At 40.0% G+C, this 23,242-nt stretch overlaps 1 protein-coding gene across 1 annotated transcript in view; it reads right to left on the bottom strand.

Annotated features, from left to right (window-relative positions):
- EP300 (EP300 lysine acetyltransferase) overlaps positions 1-23,242 on the bottom strand; it is a 149,185-nt gene that overhangs the window by 37,414 nt on the left and 88,529 nt on the right. The window contains exons 15-19 of the mRNA XM_089692644.1: positions 21,303-21,482; positions 19,093-19,234; positions 15,582-15,700; positions 8,897-9,136; positions 7,909-7,997 (exon numbers count right to left, since the gene is read on the bottom strand). Coding sequence (XP_089548770.1) covers positions 7,909-7,997; positions 8,897-9,136; positions 15,582-15,700; positions 19,093-19,234; positions 21,303-21,482 — 770 coding nt within the window. The remainder of the gene's footprint in view (positions 1-7,908; positions 7,998-8,896; positions 9,137-15,581; positions 15,701-19,092; positions 19,235-21,302; positions 21,483-23,242) is intronic.

Here is a 23,242-nt window from a genome sequence, read left to right as displayed (position 1 = left end):
TTTTTTTTTTTTTTTTTTTTAAGACGAGAGTTTTGTTTGAAATTCACGGCAATCAAAGTCACCACAGTAAGGATAAGGAAGGGTAAGAAATATACATATAACAGAGAAAGAAAGCAGGGGTGGGTGGGGGGATGTTTAAGACAAACAGAAGCAAGACAAAACAACACAAAGCAGAAAGCCAATGCAAAGCACAGATTAGCATAGGATTCTTTTTGAAATGGGATTACAAGCAGCAAAATCACAGCAAATAAAAGGAAAGATTTAACAAAAACTAATTAACCCACAAGGTTCAGGAAGAGGCATAGTTTGTCTTCTTGCTCCGCTTAGAGAGGACTCTACTTTCTACTTAAAAAGTCACTATAAACTTAAGCTTTAAAAATATGTATATATTAACCATCTAGATAGAGGTGAAATGTTAAAAGCATTTAATGCGATGACAAGCCTATTACTTTGCAATGCAGTGTAAGATTACATTACAGAAAAAACCAAGGTTTAGAAAAAAAGCTTAATAATCAAGTTTGTTAGGTTTAAATTTTAGCCAAGTTGGTTTGGTGAATTATAGACTGTTGTCTTTTGCCAGTAAGAAAAGGTAGCATACTGATTTTTCATTTTAGTGGATGTCCTCCCTGTACAGATGTCAACTCTGCAGCCTTGCTCAAACAATTCAGAATGAGATCTACAATTATTGCATTAAAACTGCTCATGAGACTATTTTCTTCCTTCCTTTAAAACCATAAATTTCTTGTTAAATAAAAAAAAAGCTAATTAAATTTTAGCTGGCAGTTTTATTAAGATAACTTGGTACAGTTGGCCAAAGCAGGTCCCCAAATAACAGCGGAGTAAGATGCAAATCGAAAGTACAATTTTATCATGACAAATGAAGAAATCATTCTATGAGGCTAGCAATGTCGCAGTGCCAAAGCAGGGTTGCTTGAAAAGACACCATGCTGTGAAAAGTCACAAAATCCTCCTTCTTTCAAACACACACACACAACTTAAACATATTGCTCAAATTGATAAAAAGCAGCATATGCACATAACTAGGCATTTTTAAGCAATACATGAAAGCTGGCACCCACATTTGGAAACTTATGCAATATCAACAGCTCACTATTTGTAACAAAGCTATTCCTCAGTCATTATCATCCAAACTGTGCTATTACGTCTCTGCTATATGTCAGTTTTTTTATTCAGTGGAGATTATCCTAATTTAGCATTTTCTCAATTGTTTTGTTCAAAACAAACAAGTTGAAATCCCAATGCATTTGAGCTAAAGTTCCTATAGAAAATATTTAGCCCCTTGGAAGATTTTATGTTGTATTGTCACAGAACATCAAATCAATCTGAATAGCCCTTATCTAGTCCAGCAAAAAATACTCTATTGCCAGGAGACCTTGACCTGGCCAATCTAAAATATTAGCAATGTTGTTTAAATCCAATTTTGTGTAGTTTTGGCTTTAAACCTGGTGTCATCATCAAATTGGAAGAACAATTATATCCCAAGCCTTAGATTTCTAACAGATTGCAGCAGGTTTTCCTACAGGAATTTCTGCATTTTGTTTATTCTTTCTAACCAAACAAACCTTCAAGGACCTGCTGTGGAGAGGCATTCACACAGCATGGTGCTACCACTACCATGTTCCACATTGGGATTGGTGTGTTTGCGATGTTCTGCATTGTTTGGCTTATGCCAAACAATGGTGTTTAGCTTGAAGTTGAAAAGCTCAAATTTTGATTTTATCAGACCATGCAATTATCTTTTAGCTAGTTTTCTATGTCTCCTAGTTAACAATGGCTTTTTATCATCCTTCCATAACCCTGAGACTGACGAGGCCTCTGGGCAACAGCTGTTTGCGTGGTCTCTCCAATTTCAGCCACTGAGGCTTGTAACTCATCCAGAGTTATCATATTGTCGTAGATCTTTTGGTGGTCTTCACCCATCATCTCCTTGCACGATCACTCACTTTTGGTGAATGACCTGTTCTTGGCAGAATTTAAAGACATACACTTTCCACTTCTCAATGGCTGATTTAACTGTACTCCAATGGATACTCAGTGACTTGGAAAGTTTGCTTGTACCCATTTCAACTTTTTTTCGTGGTTTAGGTTATGTTACAATACTAAACCACCCAAAGTTTACCTTCCAGATACATTTGTATTTACACTACAAACATTTGAAATACAAATGACTATATACAGGTGATCTTTATTCAAATATTTATGATAGAAAAGAATTGGCTACACCAGTAACAAATTAGGCATGTCATATTAAAGAGCACATGGTCAATGTTTTTCTTTTTATTAGAATACATTTAAATCACTTTGCAAAAATCTGTTCTCACTTTGCAAAGATTTGTTGTTTTCTGTTTGACATGAATGTCCTTTTATTTGGACAAAAAAAAAAAAAAAAAAAAAAAACCGCACAAAAAGTTAAATTCAATATGATCTAATAATCTATGACACTAAAACATGAAACTTCCAAGATGGTAAAACTTGTTATAGAACTGTAATGATAAACACATTCAGCTTCTCATGTGCCAACACCTTGTATCAAGTTTCAAGAGACATTACTCTTGTGTTAGATAGCAGTAAATATAACACAGTGCATAATGATAATGTAGGCTAGGTTGTAGTCTTAATTTTACATTTTTAAAGCCCAAGTCCAGGAAACTTAAATTTCTCCCTTGCAGTGGGACTGAGACTGCACTGCAAGGTTTAGATGCTAGTTTGAGCTAGGGGACAGTTAAAGCACTTTTTCCCTAACCACTTCCCGTCCGGCCAATGTATATAAAACGGCCAGACGGGAGCAGTGCAGGGTCAGGTGGCCGTTTATAAATGGCCTCCCCGCACCCTGCTTGTGCAAGCTCCCTGGGAGCGCGCAGCACAGCGATCCGGTGCCCGCTGTGTCCTCCAGACACAGTGGAATACCGATCGTCAGACGGGACCTCTGTGCGAGGTCCCGATCATGTGATCACTGATTGGCCAATCAATGATCACATGCAGAGTAGTAAGCAATGATGTCACTTCTGACATCATTGCTTACTACGTGTGAAATCTGTGAATGATCACAGAGGTCACATGGTTCAAGGCTATTCACAACAGCCTTGTACCATGTGACAAGCTGTGACCAATCACAGCTCACACAGTAGTTTTCAAAAGAATGCAGCTAGAGAGAGGGAGAAATGATTGCTTTTACAGCCATTATGGGTGTAAAAGCGATCAGTGTAAAAAAAAACAAAAACAAATCTTCATCGCCCCCTAAAAGTAGTAAAGTGTCATCATGGTGACACTGTACTGCTAGGGTGACAGTATGTAAAAAAAAAAAAAAAAACAAATATTAATATAAAAAAAAATGTAAAAAAAAGGTTTAAAAATGATAATTTTTGGTTATAAACTAATTTGGGTTTTTTTACTAAAAAGATAACGGAATAAATTTTGGCCAAGATTGATACTATTTGCAAAATTTTAAAACAAAAACACTATTTTTAAAAAATTTTGGACTTTCATTTACATAACAAAAAAAAATAAAAATCCCAGTGGTGAATAGATACCACCAAAATAAAGCTTTATCTGTCTCAAAAAAATGCTAAAAAATTCATATGGGTACAGTGTTGCATGACTGCGCAATTTTCATTCAAAGTGTGATAGCGCTGAAAGCTGAAAATTGGCCTGGGCAGGAAGGGGGTAAAAGTGTCCAGACTGGAAGTGATTAAGGTGATACTAAACCTAAAAACTTTTTTTTTTTAACCTTTAAACGCATCCCTTGCAATAAGGTAAAAAACATTTTCAGTTTCTCTTTCATCCCCCTTCCCTGTGTGAAGGGAAAGAAAGATGAGAAGAGATCAAGCGCTGTGCATGGCTGCATCTCTTCTGAGCCAAGATCAATACCATTGTACAGAGCAGGTGAGCATAACATGTTTGGTATTTTCACAAAAAAACTAATTCAGACTTTAGTAAAACTCTCATCGATCTGGGAAGGCATTATAGGACGTCCTTCCCGGATTGCATATTGCGCATGCCCGCTCTTTGGCAAGATCTGTCACCGGCTGTGTACCTCAGACACAGCTAAAGACAGATCTGTGTACTGGCCCCGTTGCCAGTACCATGTGACCTGCTGTCACCATCACAGCAGGTCACATGACAGCTGTAAATGGATGGCTTCCTTTCATGCCATCCATTGTATACAAGTGTGTCTAGCTGTGAGTGGTCAGTGATCACATGCACAGGCTGGGCCAATCACAGCCCATCTGTGTCATGTGATTAGCCGTGGCCAATCACAGCTAATCACAACAAAAAACCTGAATGAATCAATTTCATATTCAGTTAAATGCTTGCTTATAGCAAAGACATTCTTTGCTATAAGCAGTCAAATTGTGTAAAAAAATACTATAGTAAAATTATACTACTTTGGTCATATTGTAGTATGAAGAGAAAAAAAAAGACAAAATGTAATAAAAAATAATAAAACAAAATTGAAAAAAAAATACATTTTTTTTCCATACTGTCACCAGTCAGTGTCCCTAATCACCACCACACCTGTTATATTATGATGCTGTACCACACAGGTGACAGTATGTAAAAAAAAAAATAAAAAATGAAAATAATTTTAATTTCTTCATTTTCCAAAAAATGACAAAAAAAACTACAACTTCAAAAAATTCACCATGCCTCTTGTGAAATAAGTCGGACTGTCTACTTTGCAAAAATGGGTCATTTGGGGAATATCTGTACTGTTCTGATCTTTTTGGCCCTCAAGAAATTAGATTGGCTGTCAGTACTTCAGGACTGATCAATTTTTAGATATAGTTGTGAACTCTATAGCTTTCCTACAGACTAAATAATAAATACTGATCTGGGTTATTTTCACCAAAGAAATGTAGCAGAATACATCTCGGCCTAAATTTATGAAGAACAATTATTTGCAAACTTTTATAACAGAAACAAAGAAAAATGTGTTTTGTTTTATATCAATCTTTTCGGTCTTTTTTTGTTAATTTAGAAAAAAAATAAAAACCCCAGTGGTGATTAAATACCACCAAAAGAAAGCTCTAGTTGTGTGAGCAAAATGATAAAAATGTATTTTGAGTACAGTATTGCATGACCGTGCAATTGTCATTCAAAGTGTGAGAGCGCTGAAACCTGAAAATTGGTCTCGACAGGAAGGGGATAAAAGTGCCCGGTATTGAAGTGGTTAAGCAATCTTCTGTCAGACGGAGCTCTGTTATGTCTAATGCAGGGCCATGCATCAGTGTTGATACAGTCAGATTATTTTAGACTATCATAGTATGGGGGAGAAGAGGCTACAGTTTAAGTAGCACAAAGGAGTGGGTAAATAAATCTGCTTTCTCATGTCCCCTAGACAAAAATGAGCAGTTAGCACTTGCTGTTTTGGCACTACTGCACTGCAATGGAAGATTTTTTAATGTTTCCTGGAGTTCAGCTTTAGGAAAAAAAAAAATGATCACCTTCAGGAAATGTTCAAGAATGGTTATCCTGACCCACTGATTTTCACTGACCGAGAACAACCATGTGGGAAGTTTTGTTAACCTCACAAATTCCAGCTTTGGCAATCTTCCATATAACTAACTGGAAGGTGTAGTGATCAGATGAATGACCCTATTACAAACCAGAAATACTTTTTGCCAGCACACCATTGTCGTCACAGGGAAGCATTTGTTAAATCAGTCAACCTCCAACACCTTGGTCCTGCCTTGGCCCCAAAATATTGGTTTGCAGTGTTACTGACTGGGACTGACCAAATCCTTCTTCTGGTAAACAATGGTGCGCTGGTGAAAAGTATTTGTGTTTTAGGTTAATCAAATTGCAATCAAACAAACCATCAGAACAGAAACTTTCAGAAGAAATGAGGTGCTGGTCACATGAAGCACTCATTTACATAAATTTGGAGATAGACAAGCTTATATTAGTGCTCTTCTTTACAGAATGCTCAGACAGAGCATGAAAACCAAGACCGCTATTGATTAGAGGTAGGGTATAAATAGTGTGTTGAGAAACCTCAATTAATAAGCCAAAATTGAAGAGGTTACAAAAGCACACTGTTCAGCATTTTCTCATCTTAAAATAATAGGACTGGGAGTCACTTAGAAAAATGAGTCCATTACAATACAGTGAAGGAAATAAGTATTTGATCCCCTGCTGATTTTGAATGTTTGTCCACTCACAAAGAAATGATCAGTCTAAAAATTGAATGGTAGGTGTATTGTAACACAGAGACAGAATAACAACAAAAAATTCAAAAGAAATGCATGACTAACAAATGATGCACTGATTTGCATGTTCATGAGGGAAATAAGTATTTGATCCCCTATCATTCAGCAGGATTTCTGGCTACCAGGTGTCTTTCATACAGGTAACAAGCCGAGATTAGAAGCAGTCTCTTAAAGGGAGTGCTGCTAATCCCATTTTGTTACCTGTATAAAAGACACCTGTCCACAGGAGCAATCAAACAATTAGATTCCAAACTCTCCACCATGGCAAAGACCAAAGAGCTGTCCAAGGATGTAGGGGACAAGATTGTAGATCTACACAAGGCTGGATTGCGCTACCAAACTATCGCCAAGCAGCTTGGTGAGAAGGTGACAACAGTTGGTGCAATCATTCGCAAATGGAAGAAACACAAAAAAACTGTTAGTCTCCCTAGGTCTGGTGCATCATGCAAGATTTCACCTTGTGGAGTGCCAATGATCATGAGAACAGTGAGGAATCATCCCAGAACTACACGTGAGCATCTTGTCAATGATCTCCAGGCAGCTGGGACCACAGTCACCAAGAAAACAATTGGTAACACACTACGCCGACAAGGATTGAAATCTTGCAGTGCCCGCAAGGTCCCTCTGCTCAAGAGAGCACATGTCCAGGCCCGTCTGAAGTTTGCCACGGAACATCTGAATGATGCAGAGGAGGACTGGTTGAAAGTGTTGTGGTCAGATGAGACCAAAATCTAGCTGTTTGACATCAACTCAACTTGCTGTGTTTGGAGGAGGAGGAATGCTGCCTATGACCCCAGGAACACCATCCCAACTGTCAAACATGGTGGTGGAAACATTCTGCTTTGGGGGTGTTTTTCTGCTAAAGGGACAGGACAACTGCACCGCACCAAAGGAATGATGGACAGGGCAATGTTCCGTCAAATCTTGGGTGAGAACCTTCTTCCCACAGCCAGGGCATTGAAAATGGGTCGTCGATGGGTGTTCCAGCATGACAATGACCCAAAACACACGGCCAAGGCAACAAAGGAGTGACTCAAGAAGAAGCACATTAAAGGTCCTGGAGTGGCCTAGCCAGTCTCCAAACCTTAATTCGATTGAAAATCTGTGGGAGCTGAAAGTTCGAGTTGCCAAACGTCAGTCACCAAACCTTAATGACTTGGAGAGGATCTGCCAAGAGGAGTGGGCCAAAATCCCTCCTGAGATGTGTGCAAACCTGGTGGCCAACTACAGGAAACGTCTGACCTCTGTGATTGCCAACAAGGGATTTGCCACCAAGTACTAAGTCATGTTTTGTGAAGGGGATCAAATACTTATTTCCCTCATGAACATGCAAATCAGTGAATAATTTGTTAGACATGCATTTTCTTTGAATTTTTTGTTGCTATTCTGTCTCTCAGTGTTACAATACACCTACCTTTCGATTTTTTGACTGATTATTTCTTTGTGAGTGGACAAACATTCAAAATTAGCAGGGGATCAAATACTTATTTCCTTCACTGTATAAGAAGCTAACAAGTAGTTAAGCGTTTCCTCAAAGAAGCAAAAGTTGAAAGTCAACTTTTGGCATTTCTGCAATACCACTAAATTGGAATAACACATTTTCTGCAGGCCAGGTTTCAAAAGTAAGGTAGCAGTGTTTTAGTTATTAAATATCAGTTGGTTACATGGATGCACTTACCTGTTTTGGTAACTGTAATAAGTAGCATCACGTGGAATTGTACATAACTGTTTCCCATAGCAGCATAAAGTTTGTGGAGAAAATTCAAGCTGTGAAGGTAATAAAAAAAAATGTATTTAACCATAAATCACGTTTTTGCATTTAGGTGCTGCTGCTTTCTTATGAGTTAGTCTAAAAAAAAAACTGAAATGTGTACATCATGGGACACAGGATACATTAAGTTTTATGTTGTTGCCTTTAAGGGATTAAACACTAGCAAAAAAAAAATGTAAAGAGAGCTTTATCTGAGTGCATATCTCAGGTATGGAAAACAGGATGACTAAAGTCCGCTTGCCAGTTTTCTATGCTTGGCATGTGCACAGCGATCAGAAGTGGAACAAGAGCTCTCAGATCCACTTCTCTTTTAAACGCAAGACTTTAGGTGCCTCCCTGATGGCTGATGTAAGCCACTGTTGTGGCATTGCTGGACTGTACCCCCGCTGGATGACCTCACAGACAAGAGGTCCAGCATCACCCTAAATTCCAAAATACTAATCTGGTGCCAAGTTTCCTCCAAGAACAAGTCCCCTGGCCATCAGGAGGGAACCTAGGAATCCTCCCAAGCCTGAAAGGCTGCCATTCATTGTGAACACCTTCCAAACTATTTGGAGGAGAGATTATTCCTGATTTCAGCCCTAACCTGTGACCCACAACACTAGAGCAAGAATGGTTCTGCTGGTAAGGCTAAAGACTGCACCCTCTTGTCCCACGCTGCCAGAAGCTTTAACTGCAACGGTCTGGAGGGAAATTGGGCATATGGAACGGCCTCGAATTATAGTTTTGTTACGTGTAAGGAGGCGCTCCCCCCCCCCCAAAAAAAAATAGAAATAAAATCACCACGCTCCTTTAAATCAATTCAAAGTCAATTCAATATCTTACAATAAACCTTCATGATATTAATTAATAAACTGGATTTTAAATGGACAGAAATAAAAACAGACTAACTTACTTTTCTTCCACAACAGTAGCCCAAACTCTGCATGACTGGGTCAATCTCCTGTTCAAATACTTCAGCCAGTTTTGAGCAGTACTTATAAACACGAGATGTCTTTCGATTATACAGCCAGGCATTGTTGAACATCAGCCAAATGTCCTCCACATACTGCCATGGCTCCTGATACTGTCCTGTATCCAGTTTGCGTTTAATAGTTGACAGATCCATCGGCGTTTTGACTATCTCAAAGTAATCCTGAAATAAAGAGGCAACATCCTGAATCATAATGATGAAGACACAGTCGGTGGGGATAAAACATCGACAATAGCACAGCCATCTATATATCTACATCTCTAGCTATATCTATCTATCTAGTGCATTCATAAAGAATTCAGACCCCCTTAACTTTTTTCAATTTTGTTATGTTGCAGCTTGATACTACAGTTGTTTAAATTCATTATTGTTTTATCATCAAGCTACACTCAGTACCCCATAATGACAAATTGAAAATAGAATTTAAAAAAAATGTTTGCAAATGTATGAAAAAGATAAAACTGAAATATCACATTGGCATAAGTATTCAGACCCTTTGCAACAACACTTGAACTTTAGGTGTCTCCCATTTCTCTTGATGGTTGCAGAGAGGTTTCTACACCTTGTTTTGAGTCAAGTTGTGGCAAATTAAATTGACTGGACATGATTTGAAAAGGCACACACCTCTGTAAAGGGCCTCACAGTTGACAATCCATACTGTATCAGACCAAAAGCCATGAGGTCAAAAGGAACTGCCTTCAGAGCTCAGAGACGGGATTACTGCAAGGCACAATTCTGGGGAAGGCTACCCAAAAAAAAAATATATATATATATATTTCTGCTGCACTGAAGGTTCCCAAGAGCACGGATGCTTCATTAATTCTCAAACGGAAGAAGTTTGGCACAGCCAGGACTCTTCAATAAGCTGTTCGCCTGGCAAAACAGAGCAATCGGGGGGAGAAGGGCCTTAGTAAGGGAGGTGAACCAAGAACCAGATGGTCACTCTGACTGAGCTCCAGAGATCCTGTGTGGGGATGGCACAAAGTTCCAGGACAACATCACTACAGCCCTTCACCAATCTAGGCTTTATGGCAGAGTGGCTAGATGGAAGCCTGTAGCTAACACATGAAAGCCCGCTTGGAGTTTGAAAAAGAAAAAAAAAAGCACCTGAAGGACTCTCATCATACCGAGGAACAAGATTCTCTGGTCTGATGAAATCCAGATTGAATTCTTCGGTCTCAGTTCTATGTTATGTCTGGCAGAAACTGGGCACAATACCATTCCGACAGTAAAGCATGGTGGTGGCAGCATCCTACTGTGGGGTGCTTTTCAGCATCAGGGACTGGGAGACTTGTCAGGGTTGAGGAAAAGTAAAATGGAGCAAAGAACAGAGACATCCTCAATAGAAAAATGTTTCACAGCGCTCAGGACCTCAGGCTGGGCTGAAGGTTCAACCTTCCAACATGATGTTCCTTGAACCATACTGAACATATCTGCAGACCTGAAAATGGCTGTCCACCGATGGTCCCCATCCAACCTGATTGAGCTTGAGAGGATTTGCAAAGAAAAATGGCAGAAAATTCCCCAATCCAGGTGTACAAAGCTTGAGTACATGAGATATTTCAGGTTTTTCTTTTTAATTTATTCACAGACAATTCTATAATTTTGTTTTCACTTTCTCATTTTGCTGTACCAAATGTAGATTCATGAGAAAAAAAAATTAGTTTATACAACTGTAGCATCAGGCTGCAACATAACAAAATTGAAAGTGAACACAAATACTTGCACTTTTACTAAAGCCTGGTAAAGTGTAATGACAGACTCCAGGCAAACCTTTAAATACACCTAATACAAAGATGAAATTTGTACAAGAGAACTACATTACCTACCAAAGAATATGTATTTCTGTTCATCCAGTTATGAGATATACACAGCTATATGTATAACCCTGTCCGGCAGGGCATCATTTTTCACTGCACCATTTCACTAACACTTCAGGTCATGTCCCGTCCATAGCCTAAGATTGTAGAGTGAAGGGGAATCAGCACAGCAATCAGCTCATCTCCCTTTCACTCTGCACTCCCCTTCCACCAGCCTGTCTCCATGTTAGCACATAAGCAATGTGGCAAAATGGCATGCTTCTTTGTGCTGCTTCTTCCTCCCCAAGTCTGGGCTCTGCTGTACAGGGACTGCAAGAGAATGTTACCAAGTCATATTCAGGTACTTAATCTGCTTGAATTGCACAATATATACTTTAAGTTGCAAAACTGAATGAGTGGCATTAGGCTCCATGCACACTAGTGTTTTTTTAAGCTCCTAGAAGCGGTTAGCATTTTTTGAGCTTCTGTGTCTAGGAACAGAAGAAAAAAAAAATTTTTTTTTTGAGCATTTTTTCAGCACAAAAAAAAAGCTAAATGCTACTAAAACGCTCCTAATAACTTTTTGCTAGCTTTTTTTCCCCTTTCTTCTACATGTACTGTAAAAATGCCAATAAACACCAATGCTCCGAAACGCTTCTAAATGTTACTAAACCAGTACTAAAATGCTACTAAAAAACACGATTACCAGCAGTTTTAGCATAAAGTGTGCATGGAGCCTTACAGTTGTTCTAAAGGCTCAAGGTTTTTTGTTTTTTTTTTTTACCTTCTTGCATTGTATGCATGCAGGTAAAAAAAAACCCTTCTGTGTGCAGCAGCATCCCCCCCCCCCCACCCACACTTACCTGAGCCCCATCCCAATCCAGCGATGTCCGCGAGAGCCTCGGTTCTCCAGGGACTCTCACTCCTGATTTGCTGAGGCAGCAGCAGGAGCTATTGGTTCCTTCTGCAGTCAATCACAGCCAGCAAAACAATCAGGAGAAGAAGGGGGCAGGGCCAAGCCACGTCTGTGTGTGTGAATGGACACGCAGAGCCGCAACTCGGGAGCCCCCATAGCAAGTTGCTTGATTTCTGGCAGGATCAACAGGCATTTTTCTATACTTTCAACATTTGTAAAGAAACAAAACTGACAATATGCTGCAGATGTACTGTAGAAGTAACTTCAGGCACATATAAGCCACAAATCAATGCATTACTAAAAATGAACTCATCCAAGACAAAATAGGATAATTCCAGTACTTTACAAAGGTCTAGGATATAGATCACATAATAAAAGGTATATATTTTTTAAAAAAGTATTACTGTACAAATGAGGCCAAAGCACATCAAATCACATACAGTAGGTAACATCTTCCGCCTACTTTCCTTAACAATGATAATAATATGCTCACTGCTTACCTGCTGCCATATAGCACATATACTGCTACACGGGTGCGCAAAATCATGTATAAATATATATGTGATTTTGCATTTCCGAGTAGGGGGTGCGAGCCATGGCTGCGGATGTCAACCACCGGGTCCCGGCAGGTGATTGCCGACAATCACTGATGGGGAGGAAGACTGATTTATTTACAAACAGTCTTCCTCCCTGTCAGCTTCCCAATCCGTGTGATTACAGTAAAGCACCCCCCCCCCCTCCACCCCAGTGAAACACTCCCCACACACACACAGTTAACCCTTTGATCGCTTCTCACATAAACCCCTTCCTGCCCAGTGTCATTACTACAGTGTCAGTGCTGTTTTTTAGCACTGATCACTGTATTGGTGTCACTGGGGATGTCAGTGACACCAAGTTACTATAATACAACGAGCAATACAAGTAACTCCATACCATAATGTATTCTCAATAACAAAAGGAATGCCTGTTTACATAAATAACCGTCATGAAGCAATGCTATACATGAAAAGAAGCAAAGAAGGAACCCATAAACAGATTCATCTATATCGCATGTGGGGGGGGCTGTTCTGGTGATCTCTCCCATATCTTATTGTATTTGGCAGGACATCTTCTGTGTATGTATATGACTTTTTTGTATGGTAAGGTGAGATTAATAGCAGCAATCCATTGCTGAATTGTAAGGGGTGACACCCAAAGCCAAACCCTTCCTATCAGCAGTCTGACTATAAAAAATGATTCTTGAAGAAAACCATGCAAATGTTTGTCACTGTCTTGGTTGGGAAGAAGTCCCAGGAGATATTGTTTAGGGCATAGAGTTGGAGAGCCCATGTGATCATGTAGAAACAAAACCATCTGAGACCAATAACATTGAATAACCAAGCAGGACCATTTTAAATGAAAGGAAGATCCACTGGGATACCCACCATCTGGGTAATGCAGGGTCGTATCGAGGCCTATACTTGACTAGTTGAACAAGGGTTAGGTAGGTTCTATGTACAATATATAGGTGGGAGAGGTGGCCAGAGAGTTTTTGAGAGATCAGTTTACTAGATTCTAGGATATCCTCCCATTCATCATCCTCCAGCTCCCCACATCTACCACCTATTTCGTTTTTGGTTAGTAAGCTAGGTCAGCAACTGTTGGGTGAAGAAGGGAAGTATAGAAAGTGGATATCAACTTTTTGGGGTCATCCCCTAAACATACATTAAAAGGGAGAGACTCAATGGATGGTAGTGAGCCCCAAACTGGGATTGTAATGCCTGACAGAGCTGGAGATAACAAAATAACATGGAGTTAGGCAGTGAAAATCTGGATTTGAGATCTTGGAATGACTTAACACCACTGGATGTAATCATGTTGGATAGGTATACGACTCCCCTATTAATCCATAACTCATAGCCAAATTGTACAAATTTAAAGATTACTGTATAGTACGAGATTCTGCTGCCTATTTGTACCTATATGATACATGTTCTATATCTCCCACAATTTTATTTGAGGTCTTGGGCAAAGCTTTAGTAAATATAAGCGGTGGCACACTGAAATGGACTGAGAACATGGAACTGATGTAAGGAAAACGCCACTGATGCATTCTTATATGCTATAGATCATCTTCATCCTCATATCCTGAAGAAGAAACACGTAAACACCGAGAAAATGTAGCCTAATTAACAGAGACCCAATACAATGTGATATAATGATTTATTGCTAGGAAATGCAGGTGGAAGATGTTATTTACTGTTTGTGATGTAATGTGTGTTGGCCTTTTTTATATGTATAGCAATACGCTTGTATGTTAACCTTCTTTAATAAAAAAAAATAAAAAAATAATATATGTTTTAATAGACAATATACTTTCTAGACCTTTGTAGAGTTCCAAATAGTCCCATTTTGTCTTGTACGAGATATTTTTCTAGTACGCAGCTGTTTTAATTTAAAAAAAAAAAAAAAAAAAAAAATAAGGTCGTTCAAATGTATTTTTGTTTAACGTATACCTAGTTTAAAGTAGAGGTCCAGTCAAATCCTAACAAAACCTGCGCCCTCCCCCATTCTATGTCCTATGCTAACTACCCTGTAGAAGAAAGATGTGTATATTTACCTGTTCCCTGGGCACTCTGGTACAGTCGTGTGATCTCCAGCGCATCTGGCTTCAGTGAAGGGGAAAGATTGCAGACAATGGCTGCAATGCCTAAGAGATGATGTCACCCATAGGCTTACCATGGTGCATCTGTTGTCAGCTGTGCCCCCTCTACCCTGAAGCTGGAGCAGGAAGACAATCACATGACCAGACTGAAGTGCCTCAGAATAGTCAAGTATACACATCTTTGCAGGATAGTGAGTATATGGCTTGGAATGGGGGTGGGAGCAAATTTAAGTTTAGATCAGATTTAACTGGACTTCTACTTTAAGTACTTGAATATGACTTGATTTGAGCCTATCGTAATGACTTGATTTGAGCCTATCGTAATGACAAGTACAGCAACTCTTAGACAGGCAAAGGGAGGGCCAACACGGAAAGTCAATCAGCTGAGATGCCTTAAAATATGATAAGGAACATGCTTAAAAAAAAAGGAGGAAAGAACAGAATGATGAGACGCTGCATCTTCACTGTCCCATCAGCAGTGAATTCCCCAAAGTCCAACTCTGAGAACACAAAGTCCTCCCTTTCAGTGGGGCTGCACCCATACTACACATACTACCCATACTAGGGTTAACTGTTCATTTTCTATCTAGGTAAAAGCAGATAGCTCTCCCCAATGCTCCGGCAGTGGACTATCCCTTGGCATCTTCAGTATAATGTAGGGCTACAGGCCCAACATCAGTCTTAATGATGTCAGAAGACCATAGACCCCCAGAGCATAGGCAAGAGGTGGCTAGAAGGACTGGTTTAGTAAAACGGAGCAGCCTGTGGGAGCAGAGGATCAGGTACGGCCTGGCCTTGAATTTTCCCAGCGTTCTGCTTTGTGATATAGAAAGTTGTGTCCACCTCCTGGAATGCTGTGTGGCACAGCTGGGTAAACCTCAGGACTGAATGGACAAAATGGCAACTTTTAGAAAGTAAACAGACCCCCCATATATGAGGTCTGAAGTATGCCTGGGGATCAGATTTAAATCTCCATATTACTGAGGGCTAGAAAACAAAGCTGTTTTATACAAACTCTGGTTGGATTAAGCGCTTAAATAGAATTCCCTTCCATCAAATCATATGCATTGTAACAATGCTTTGTGGACACAAAGGTGTTTTGATCCAAGATGCAGCCTGAGATCACTTCACACTATTGCGCATGCAACACTTTGCGCTTAAATTAATGACAGATTCAATTTACAAAATAAAAATTACATCTACCTCTTCAACATAAAAAAAAAACAAAGAAAAATACAAGTCACTTACTGGGATTCCTAATATTTGAGGATCTACAGGTTGACGAAATGGAAGAGATTCTGGATCTTGCCGATATAATACCTCTAGTGTAGGCATGAGAGCTTGGCGTAGCTCCTCCGGTTTGAAAACTTATCCCCAAAAGATAAAGATTAATAGAAGTTACAACTACAAAACATATACATGGAAACAATAACACCACCATTAGCAAGCTTAAAGTGAACTTGTAGACAGACTTTGTTGCTTACCTTGCTGCAGATTACTGTGATAGGCAGCCTCACTAAACAGGTAGCCAACACAAATTTTGCAAATGCACAGCAGAGCACCCTGGAATTAGGGCTCCAAGGGTGCTCAGCAAAAAATGTTGCCCTATGAAGGCACCATAATATGCTTCTAATACTATGCAAATACTGCTTCAGTGATGTTATGCTGACAAGTCTTCTTAAAACAGATTAAATAAATTAATAGAGCTGTATGGGTTACTTAACTATAAGTACGTGCCCTGCCTATATACAGTGAGGAACAGAAGTATTTGAACACCCTGCGATTTTGCAAGTTCTCCCACTTAGAAATCATGGAGGGGTCTGAAATTCATATTGTAGGTGCATTCCCACTCTTTAAAAAAAAGTTCAGGAAATCACATTGTCTGATTTTTAAAGAATTTATTTGTCTTGCACTGCTGAACATAAGTATTTGAACACCTAAGAAACAGCAAGAATTCTGGCTCTCAAAGACCTGTTACTGTGCCTTTAAAAAGTCCACCTCTACTCCACTCAATCTAACGTAGTAGCACCTGTCTGAGCTCTTTAAAGACACCTGTCCACCCCACAGTCAGTCAGACGCTAACTACTACCATGGGCAAGACCAAAGAGCTGTCAAGACACCAGAGACAAAATTTTGGACCTCCACAAGGCTGGAAAGGGCTACGGGGCAATTGCCAAGCAACTTGGTGAATATAGATCAACTGTTGGAGCAATTGTTAGAAAATGGAGAAGGCTAAAGATGACTGTCAGTCTCCCTCGGACAGGGTGTTCAAATACTTCTGTTCCTCACTGGAGAGAGAGAGAGAGAGAGAGAGAGAGAGAGAGAGAGAGTGTGTGTGTGTGTGTGTGTGTGTTTGTGTGTGTGTGTTAGACCAACTCAAAGTGCCACATAATTGTTAAGTGGAAGGAAAATGATAAATGGTTTTAAATTTTTTTTACAACCAAGTATCTGAAAAGTGTGGCGTGCATTTGTATTCAGCCCCCTTTACTCTGATACTCCTAACTAAAATCTAGTGGAGCCAATCGCCTTCAGAAGTCACCTAATTAGTAAATAGACTGCACCTGTGTGTAATTTAATCTCAGTATAAATACAGCTGTTCTGTGAAGCCCTCAGAGGTTTGTTAGAGAATATTAGTGAACAAACAGCACCATGAAGGCCAAGCAACACACCATACAGGTCAGGGATAAAGTTGTGGATAAGTTTAAAACAGGGTTTAAAAAGTATGAGTATTAAAAAAAAAAAAAAAAAAACTTTGAATATCTCACGAAGCACTGTTCAATCCATCATCCAAAAATGGAAAGAGTATGGCACAACTGCAAACCTACTAAGACATGGCCGTCCACCTTAATTGACAGGCTGGGCAAATAGAGCATTAACCAGAGAAGCAGCCAAGAGGCCCATGGTAACTCTGGAGGAGCTGCAGAGATCCACAGCTCAGGTGGGAGAATCTGTCCACAGAACTATTAAGTTGTGCACTCCACAAATCTGGCCTTCATAGAAGAGTGGCAAGTCATTGTTGAAAGAAAGCCATAAGAAGTCCCGTTTGCAGTTTGTGAGAAGCCATGTGTGGGACACAGCAAACATATGGAAAAAGTTGTTCTGGTCAGATGAGACCAAAAGTGAACTTTTTGTTCTAAAAGCAAAACGCTATGTGTGGCAGAAAATTAACACTGCAAATCACCCTGAACATACCATCCCCACCATGAAACGTGGTGGTGGTGGCATCATGTTTTGGGGATGCTTTTCTTCAGCAGGGACAGGTAAGCTGGTCAGAGTTGATGGGAAGATGGATAGAGCCAAATTCAGGGCAATCTTAGAAAAAAACCTGCAAAAGACTTGACTGGGGCAGAGGTTCACCTTCCAGCAGGACAATGATCCTAAACATACAGCCAGAGCTACAATGGAATGGTTTAGATCAAAGCATATCCAGAGAGGAGTAAAGCCTACTGTTGGCTGGCACCATAGAGCCAGTCCAGGCTCTGCAAAAATGTCAGGATCTGCCCAGAAACCTATCCAGCAGCTGAGTCAGCTTCTGAGAGCCTGAGCCAGCCACTCCTGCCTCCTGCACAGCCCAGTACTCGAGGTGCAGAGCAGAGAGCCGATGACTGACAGTCACCAGCTCTCTGCTCATTGAAGACTAAGTACTGAGGAATGGGTGGACTTGGATTGCTCAGTTCTCAGTGTAGAGCTGGCAGGAGACAGCTGCAGCTGAGATCTGTGCTGCAGCTTTCTTTGAAAGTATGATTTTTTTTTCATTTTTATTTTCAGTTTCCATACTTCTCTTTTAAAGTGTCACCTTTGAATGATTTTGGGCACTTTAGCTTTATGCTGCTTCACGGACTAATGCAATTTTGAAGCATGACATGTTTTTTATCTATTTATTTAAAGCATCCTTATCTTTTATATTTTGCCAAAAGATGGGTAATATATTGTATGAACTAAAATTAACACATATATTTACTGTGAAAATAAGCATTTGACAAACAGCTAATCCACTAGTATCGGATAACACCAAAAAACTGCAACTGCCACCATTTTATTCCACAAGGTGTCTGTCTATAGCGAAAATATTTTGGGGGGATTTAAGTAATCTTCAGGCCTAAAATGAGAATTTTAGCATGTGTGTAAAAAATGCAAAAGGATAAAAATAAATCTTGGAAAAAAAGATAATAAAGTGAAATTAAACCCAAAACGTCAAATATCGCAGCTCACCAATCTTTAAATGTGGTGGCTGCATTAGATTTCTTTTAGGCCTTTTCCCCCCCTCTGTTTTACCTGGTGATCTGGCCAGTATCACACCTCCTGAACTACAGTGCCCCCACTTTGGATGAAGGCGCACAGGGACACCTTTGGGCAGCAGCACTGTCAGTCTGGAGGCAGTGTTGTATTCACTAACAGATTTAGATACACCAACAGGTTGAAACTGAACTCCAGCTGACACTTTATAAGCAGTTGCAGGTTTTAAATAAAAGCTGACCACCCTATGCACTCGTCACTAGTAAAGGGTTTGTCTCAACCCTCCGCAGGACAGCTTGCTCTGTTAAAAATTAAACTTACTGGCAGGACCACCAGATGAAAGTAAAAGCAAAAATAAAAAAAATTAAAAAAAAAACCCAATGCAGCCATAACGCCTAAGAATTGGCAAGCTGCAATATAATAAATTTGCATATTGTTGCCAATAAGTTTGCTTTTAGGTTTAATACCACTAAGAAAGCTTACCATAACAAAAAAATAAAAATAAAGTAAAGCAGAGGCTTACCCTTTACTTTAGACTCCCCTGCAGGGGAAGACTGTGGAGCAGGTCTCTCTGGTTTTTCTTCTTCCTCTTTTACATCTGAAGCAATACTGTTTTTTTCTGTACAATCCATCACTTCGGGCTTGCATTCAACTTCAGCTTTAACCTGTTATATAAAAGGAAGTATTAATTTACAGCACTGCTTTGCTGCCATCAACCTTGTTGGTGGAAAGGGGGAGTGCTGTGGAGAGCAGAGCAGATTGGTTACCCAGAATTCCAATACAGAATTTCAGTTTTTGCCAGTGCACCGGCAGCTTACAAGACAGATTAGCATTCAGGTTTTATTTCATAAACAATTAACACAATTTGAACTGCTTTTGTTTAACCCTTTCGCTATCAGGGCTGTACGGCGGTACCAACCTACAGCACTGCTTCCACCTCGCCAGGTTTAACCGCACCTGACTTTCCTCCTCTGCTATAAACTCGTGGTCACTTCAGTGAGAACTATTCAGCAGATTCTGCTGAACAAAACAATAGCTCTGATTATCAGCTACCAAGCCCTCCTGTCACTGCTTCTTTGCCTCTAACCCACCGTTTTCTCCCCTCCACTTCCACTGCTGCACTGCTCCAAAAATGCCCATCTCCCCTCCCTAACTGTCCCATTTCTCACCCCCTGCACCACATTACACCTTCCGCCAGCACAGGTCCCCTGCGGATCCGATGCAATTGTCAGCTAAACCCCACAAGTAAATACAAAATGCCTACAGCAGCTTAAGGGGGGGGTTTGAGGGCAGCAGAAACACAGCTCAAGCATGCATTTTTGTTGCCCCCCTTAAAAGCAAGTGTCCACAAGGCCTGAAGCGTCATTCACGTGGGGCATACTACAGTGATGCCGTGTTTAGCTGCACAGGTGTTCCATGCATCCCCATGCAGGCCATCCCATTGGTGTCAGTTGGGAGGCAGGGATGGAGTGGAATGCACAGGTGTTGTGTGTGGCAAACAAGCTTGCAGAAACTTAAGATAGGCCAAATCCTACAGCACAGGTGGCACTTTTGAATGGAACTAAAAAAAAAAAAAACCCCCAAAAAAACATGGAATTGTGGTCCTATTCCTTTTCTACTAGGAGAGTCAGTGACCCAGAACTCTCATGTACAGATGAGTTGTTCCAGCACGTCACTGGCATCATGATTGTTTCTTGGGACAGTAACTCAATCAATATCGCAATGGTAACTGTAACCCTACAAAACAAATTTCCTTTAAGGCTGTTCTCTGTCCCTCCTGAGCACCCCCCCCCCCTTCCCCAGCTTTTGTTATAGTTAAAACAAACACCCAGTTTAAAAGTCCTTTTTTTCAGGATCAGCGCAGGTACAGACTGCAGTGTTAAATCACAAGTCTCCACTCCCAGTAAGTACTGTAAGTCTCAGGAAGTACTGGCAAGGGACCTGTGATGATGGTTATTTAATGGCCTAAGACAAGTGCCATGGAAGGAGCAGGATTGGTGAATATGGCCTGGATGTGTAGGCTCTGGAGGAGAGCACTACTGTAAGGCAAATGTACCATAATGTGCAACTACGCTGTGCATAATTACATATTATGGCAAAAGCCCACACCTCATGCAGTGGACTTCAGGACCACCTTTAGGTCTTATTTCAGTCGCCTTTAAAGCGGTTCTAAAAGGCAGAAGGTTTTTTTAAACACATTCTATGCACCCTGTTGAGCCAGCAATGTGCATAGGAGCAGCGATCATTGGCTCCTGCTGTTGTCAATCACAGCCAGTGAGTCAATGGTGTGTGTTTTTGTGGGGGGGGGGGCTGCTCTCTGTGTGTGCATGGACAACGTACATTCACAGGAGTGTGGCTCAGGAGCGAGCCTGCTCGACTGCACCATAGCAAGAAGCTTGCTATTGGGGGCACTTGGCAGGGGGAAGGACGACCACTGTAAAACCACTGCACAGAGCAGGTAAGTATAACAATGTTTGTTTTGTTATTTATTCTTTTAGTACAACTTTTAGAATCACTTTAAAGAACTCATCAATACTAGTGTGGGGATGTAACACTCAGGTCTTAATGGGAGCAATGATCGTCACTCAAACAAGCTGTTAAGGTACATGTTCTAGTGTAAGACTATGTTCAAGTTGGCATCAATAAAAGCACAGAGTGTCTACCTTCCATGATCTTACATAAATATATTTGCATTTACTAATGATGGACAATGCAAGTATTGCAATAACTTACCTCTGGCTTCTCCTCAGAAGGTGCTTCTACAGTTTCTGGTTCCACTTCTTCATGTTTAATTTCCATATTAACATCTTGCTGAGGCTGCTCAGGGGCATTCTGTTGTGAACCGTTATCAGGGCTATGAGCTGTTGATGGGCTGGATCCAGAGCATTCCAAAACAGGTGTGGATTCCAAATGCTGTCAGACATAAATACAGTTATTTTGTAGACAAGATAAGAAATGCCTGCCATATTTACTATATGTGCATCCAAGCAAATGTACTTTATGCTTTAGTTAGGGCTGGACAAACCTGTGTTTCCATTTGCTTTAGGAAACTATAAAATCTAGAAGTCATTATGCTCATTTACTTAACTTTTCTTTTTGAATGCCACTCTTTACATGACCATGCTCTCGCAGCTCAATGGATCAGAATTACTCTCATGACAGACAATAAAGTTACATTCGAGGCAGTTAAACCAATTTACTCATGTACACGTTCATCTATTTTATATACATTAAAAAAAAAAAATAATAATTTTGACTTCCTGTAAATGTGTTATCATGGAGTACAGTACAGGACACAGGCAAAGTATTCATAGACCCTGGGTTATAGGCTCACAACTTCAGGTAACTGGACAAGGGCAAAGCTTAGAGGACATGCCCCCTGGGTGCCTCCACTGTAACACTACCCAACCCTGTAAGCCCTTAGTTTTGTAGAAGCAATATTCTCTGTACATGCACTGACTTGATGAATTTCATTTGAAAGAAGTTCAAAGTTTAGTTTGCTTTTAACATTCACAGAACAAAAACCACACTGAGAAATTAATTTGTTTCAAAAACATTTTTCATACTGCTCCTTCAAATTTTCTCCTCGCTGCACTTGAAAACAAATGTCAATTTTATCCCACTAATGATTAGAAAATTGTACAAATGTTCTTAAAGCAAATTGTTTTACCATGAGATGGTAGGAAAGATGGCCTGTGTGTCTTGTAATGTACTTCAAGATATGGAATTTACAGGCAAGTCAAAATTCCTCTCACCTTAATCGTACAGCACAGAACACAAGTATTCACAGATCCTGGGATGTCACTAGGCAATTCATTAGAAGGGCAGGCAACAACAAACAGAATTATGCCAACAAGCCCAACAACAACAGGAGTCAACAAAACTAACTTCAGAGACCACTGCAAGAACCTTGCGGCCGAAAAATAAAACTTCAGAAGGCTGGATATCCACCTGGTAGTGCTTTAAAAGAATATGAACAAAGGATCAGGTAGTGGCCTTAATCAGCTGGGACTGTAGGTGTTTCCATGTGTTTAGAGGTAGGGGGAAAAAAACGAGAGGAACATTTGAGCAGAAAAAAAATGCACAAAAGGGCATGTTAAACCTAGGTCTGCACGCTAATGCAGTCTAATGACCTGAATAAATGAATATTTACACACTGTGCAGTTTTAAAGCTTTTAAATAAATAAAAGCAATACACACCATGTGGTATATTTTTGTTTGATAACAGTGACAGTGGAGCAGATTGGGTACATACAGAGCCTGGACGCTAAGACAGGAAAAAAAAAGTTTTATATGACCCCTATATATACAGGTCATCCATTTAAGATGAAAGCACATCTACAGTGCCTTAAAAAAGTATTCATACCCCTTGAAATTTTCTAGATTTTTTCATGTTACAACCAAAAACATAAATGTATTTTATTGGGATTTTATGTGATAGAACACCACAAAGTGACACATAATTGTGAAGCGAAAGGAAAATTATAGTTTTCAAAATTTTTTTTACAAATAAATATCTGAAAAGTGTGGGGTGCGTTTGTATTCAGCCCCCTTTACTCTGATGCCCCCAACTAAAATCTAGTGGAACCAATTTCCTTCAGAAATCACCTAATTAGTAAATAGAGTCCCCCTGTGAGTAATTTAATCTCAGCATAAATACAGCTGTTCTGTGA

The sequence above is a fragment of the Staurois parvus genome, unplaced genomic scaffold, assembly GCF_062004578.1.
Source record: "Staurois parvus isolate SC_StPar_1 unplaced genomic scaffold, SC_StPar_1.0 ptg000597l, whole genome shotgun sequence".
Taxonomy (NCBI): domain Eukaryota; kingdom Metazoa; phylum Chordata; class Amphibia; order Anura; family Ranidae; genus Staurois; species Staurois parvus.
The sequence above is the reverse complement of the archived record's forward strand: the minus strand, read 5'-3'. Positions and strand labels throughout refer to the sequence as shown.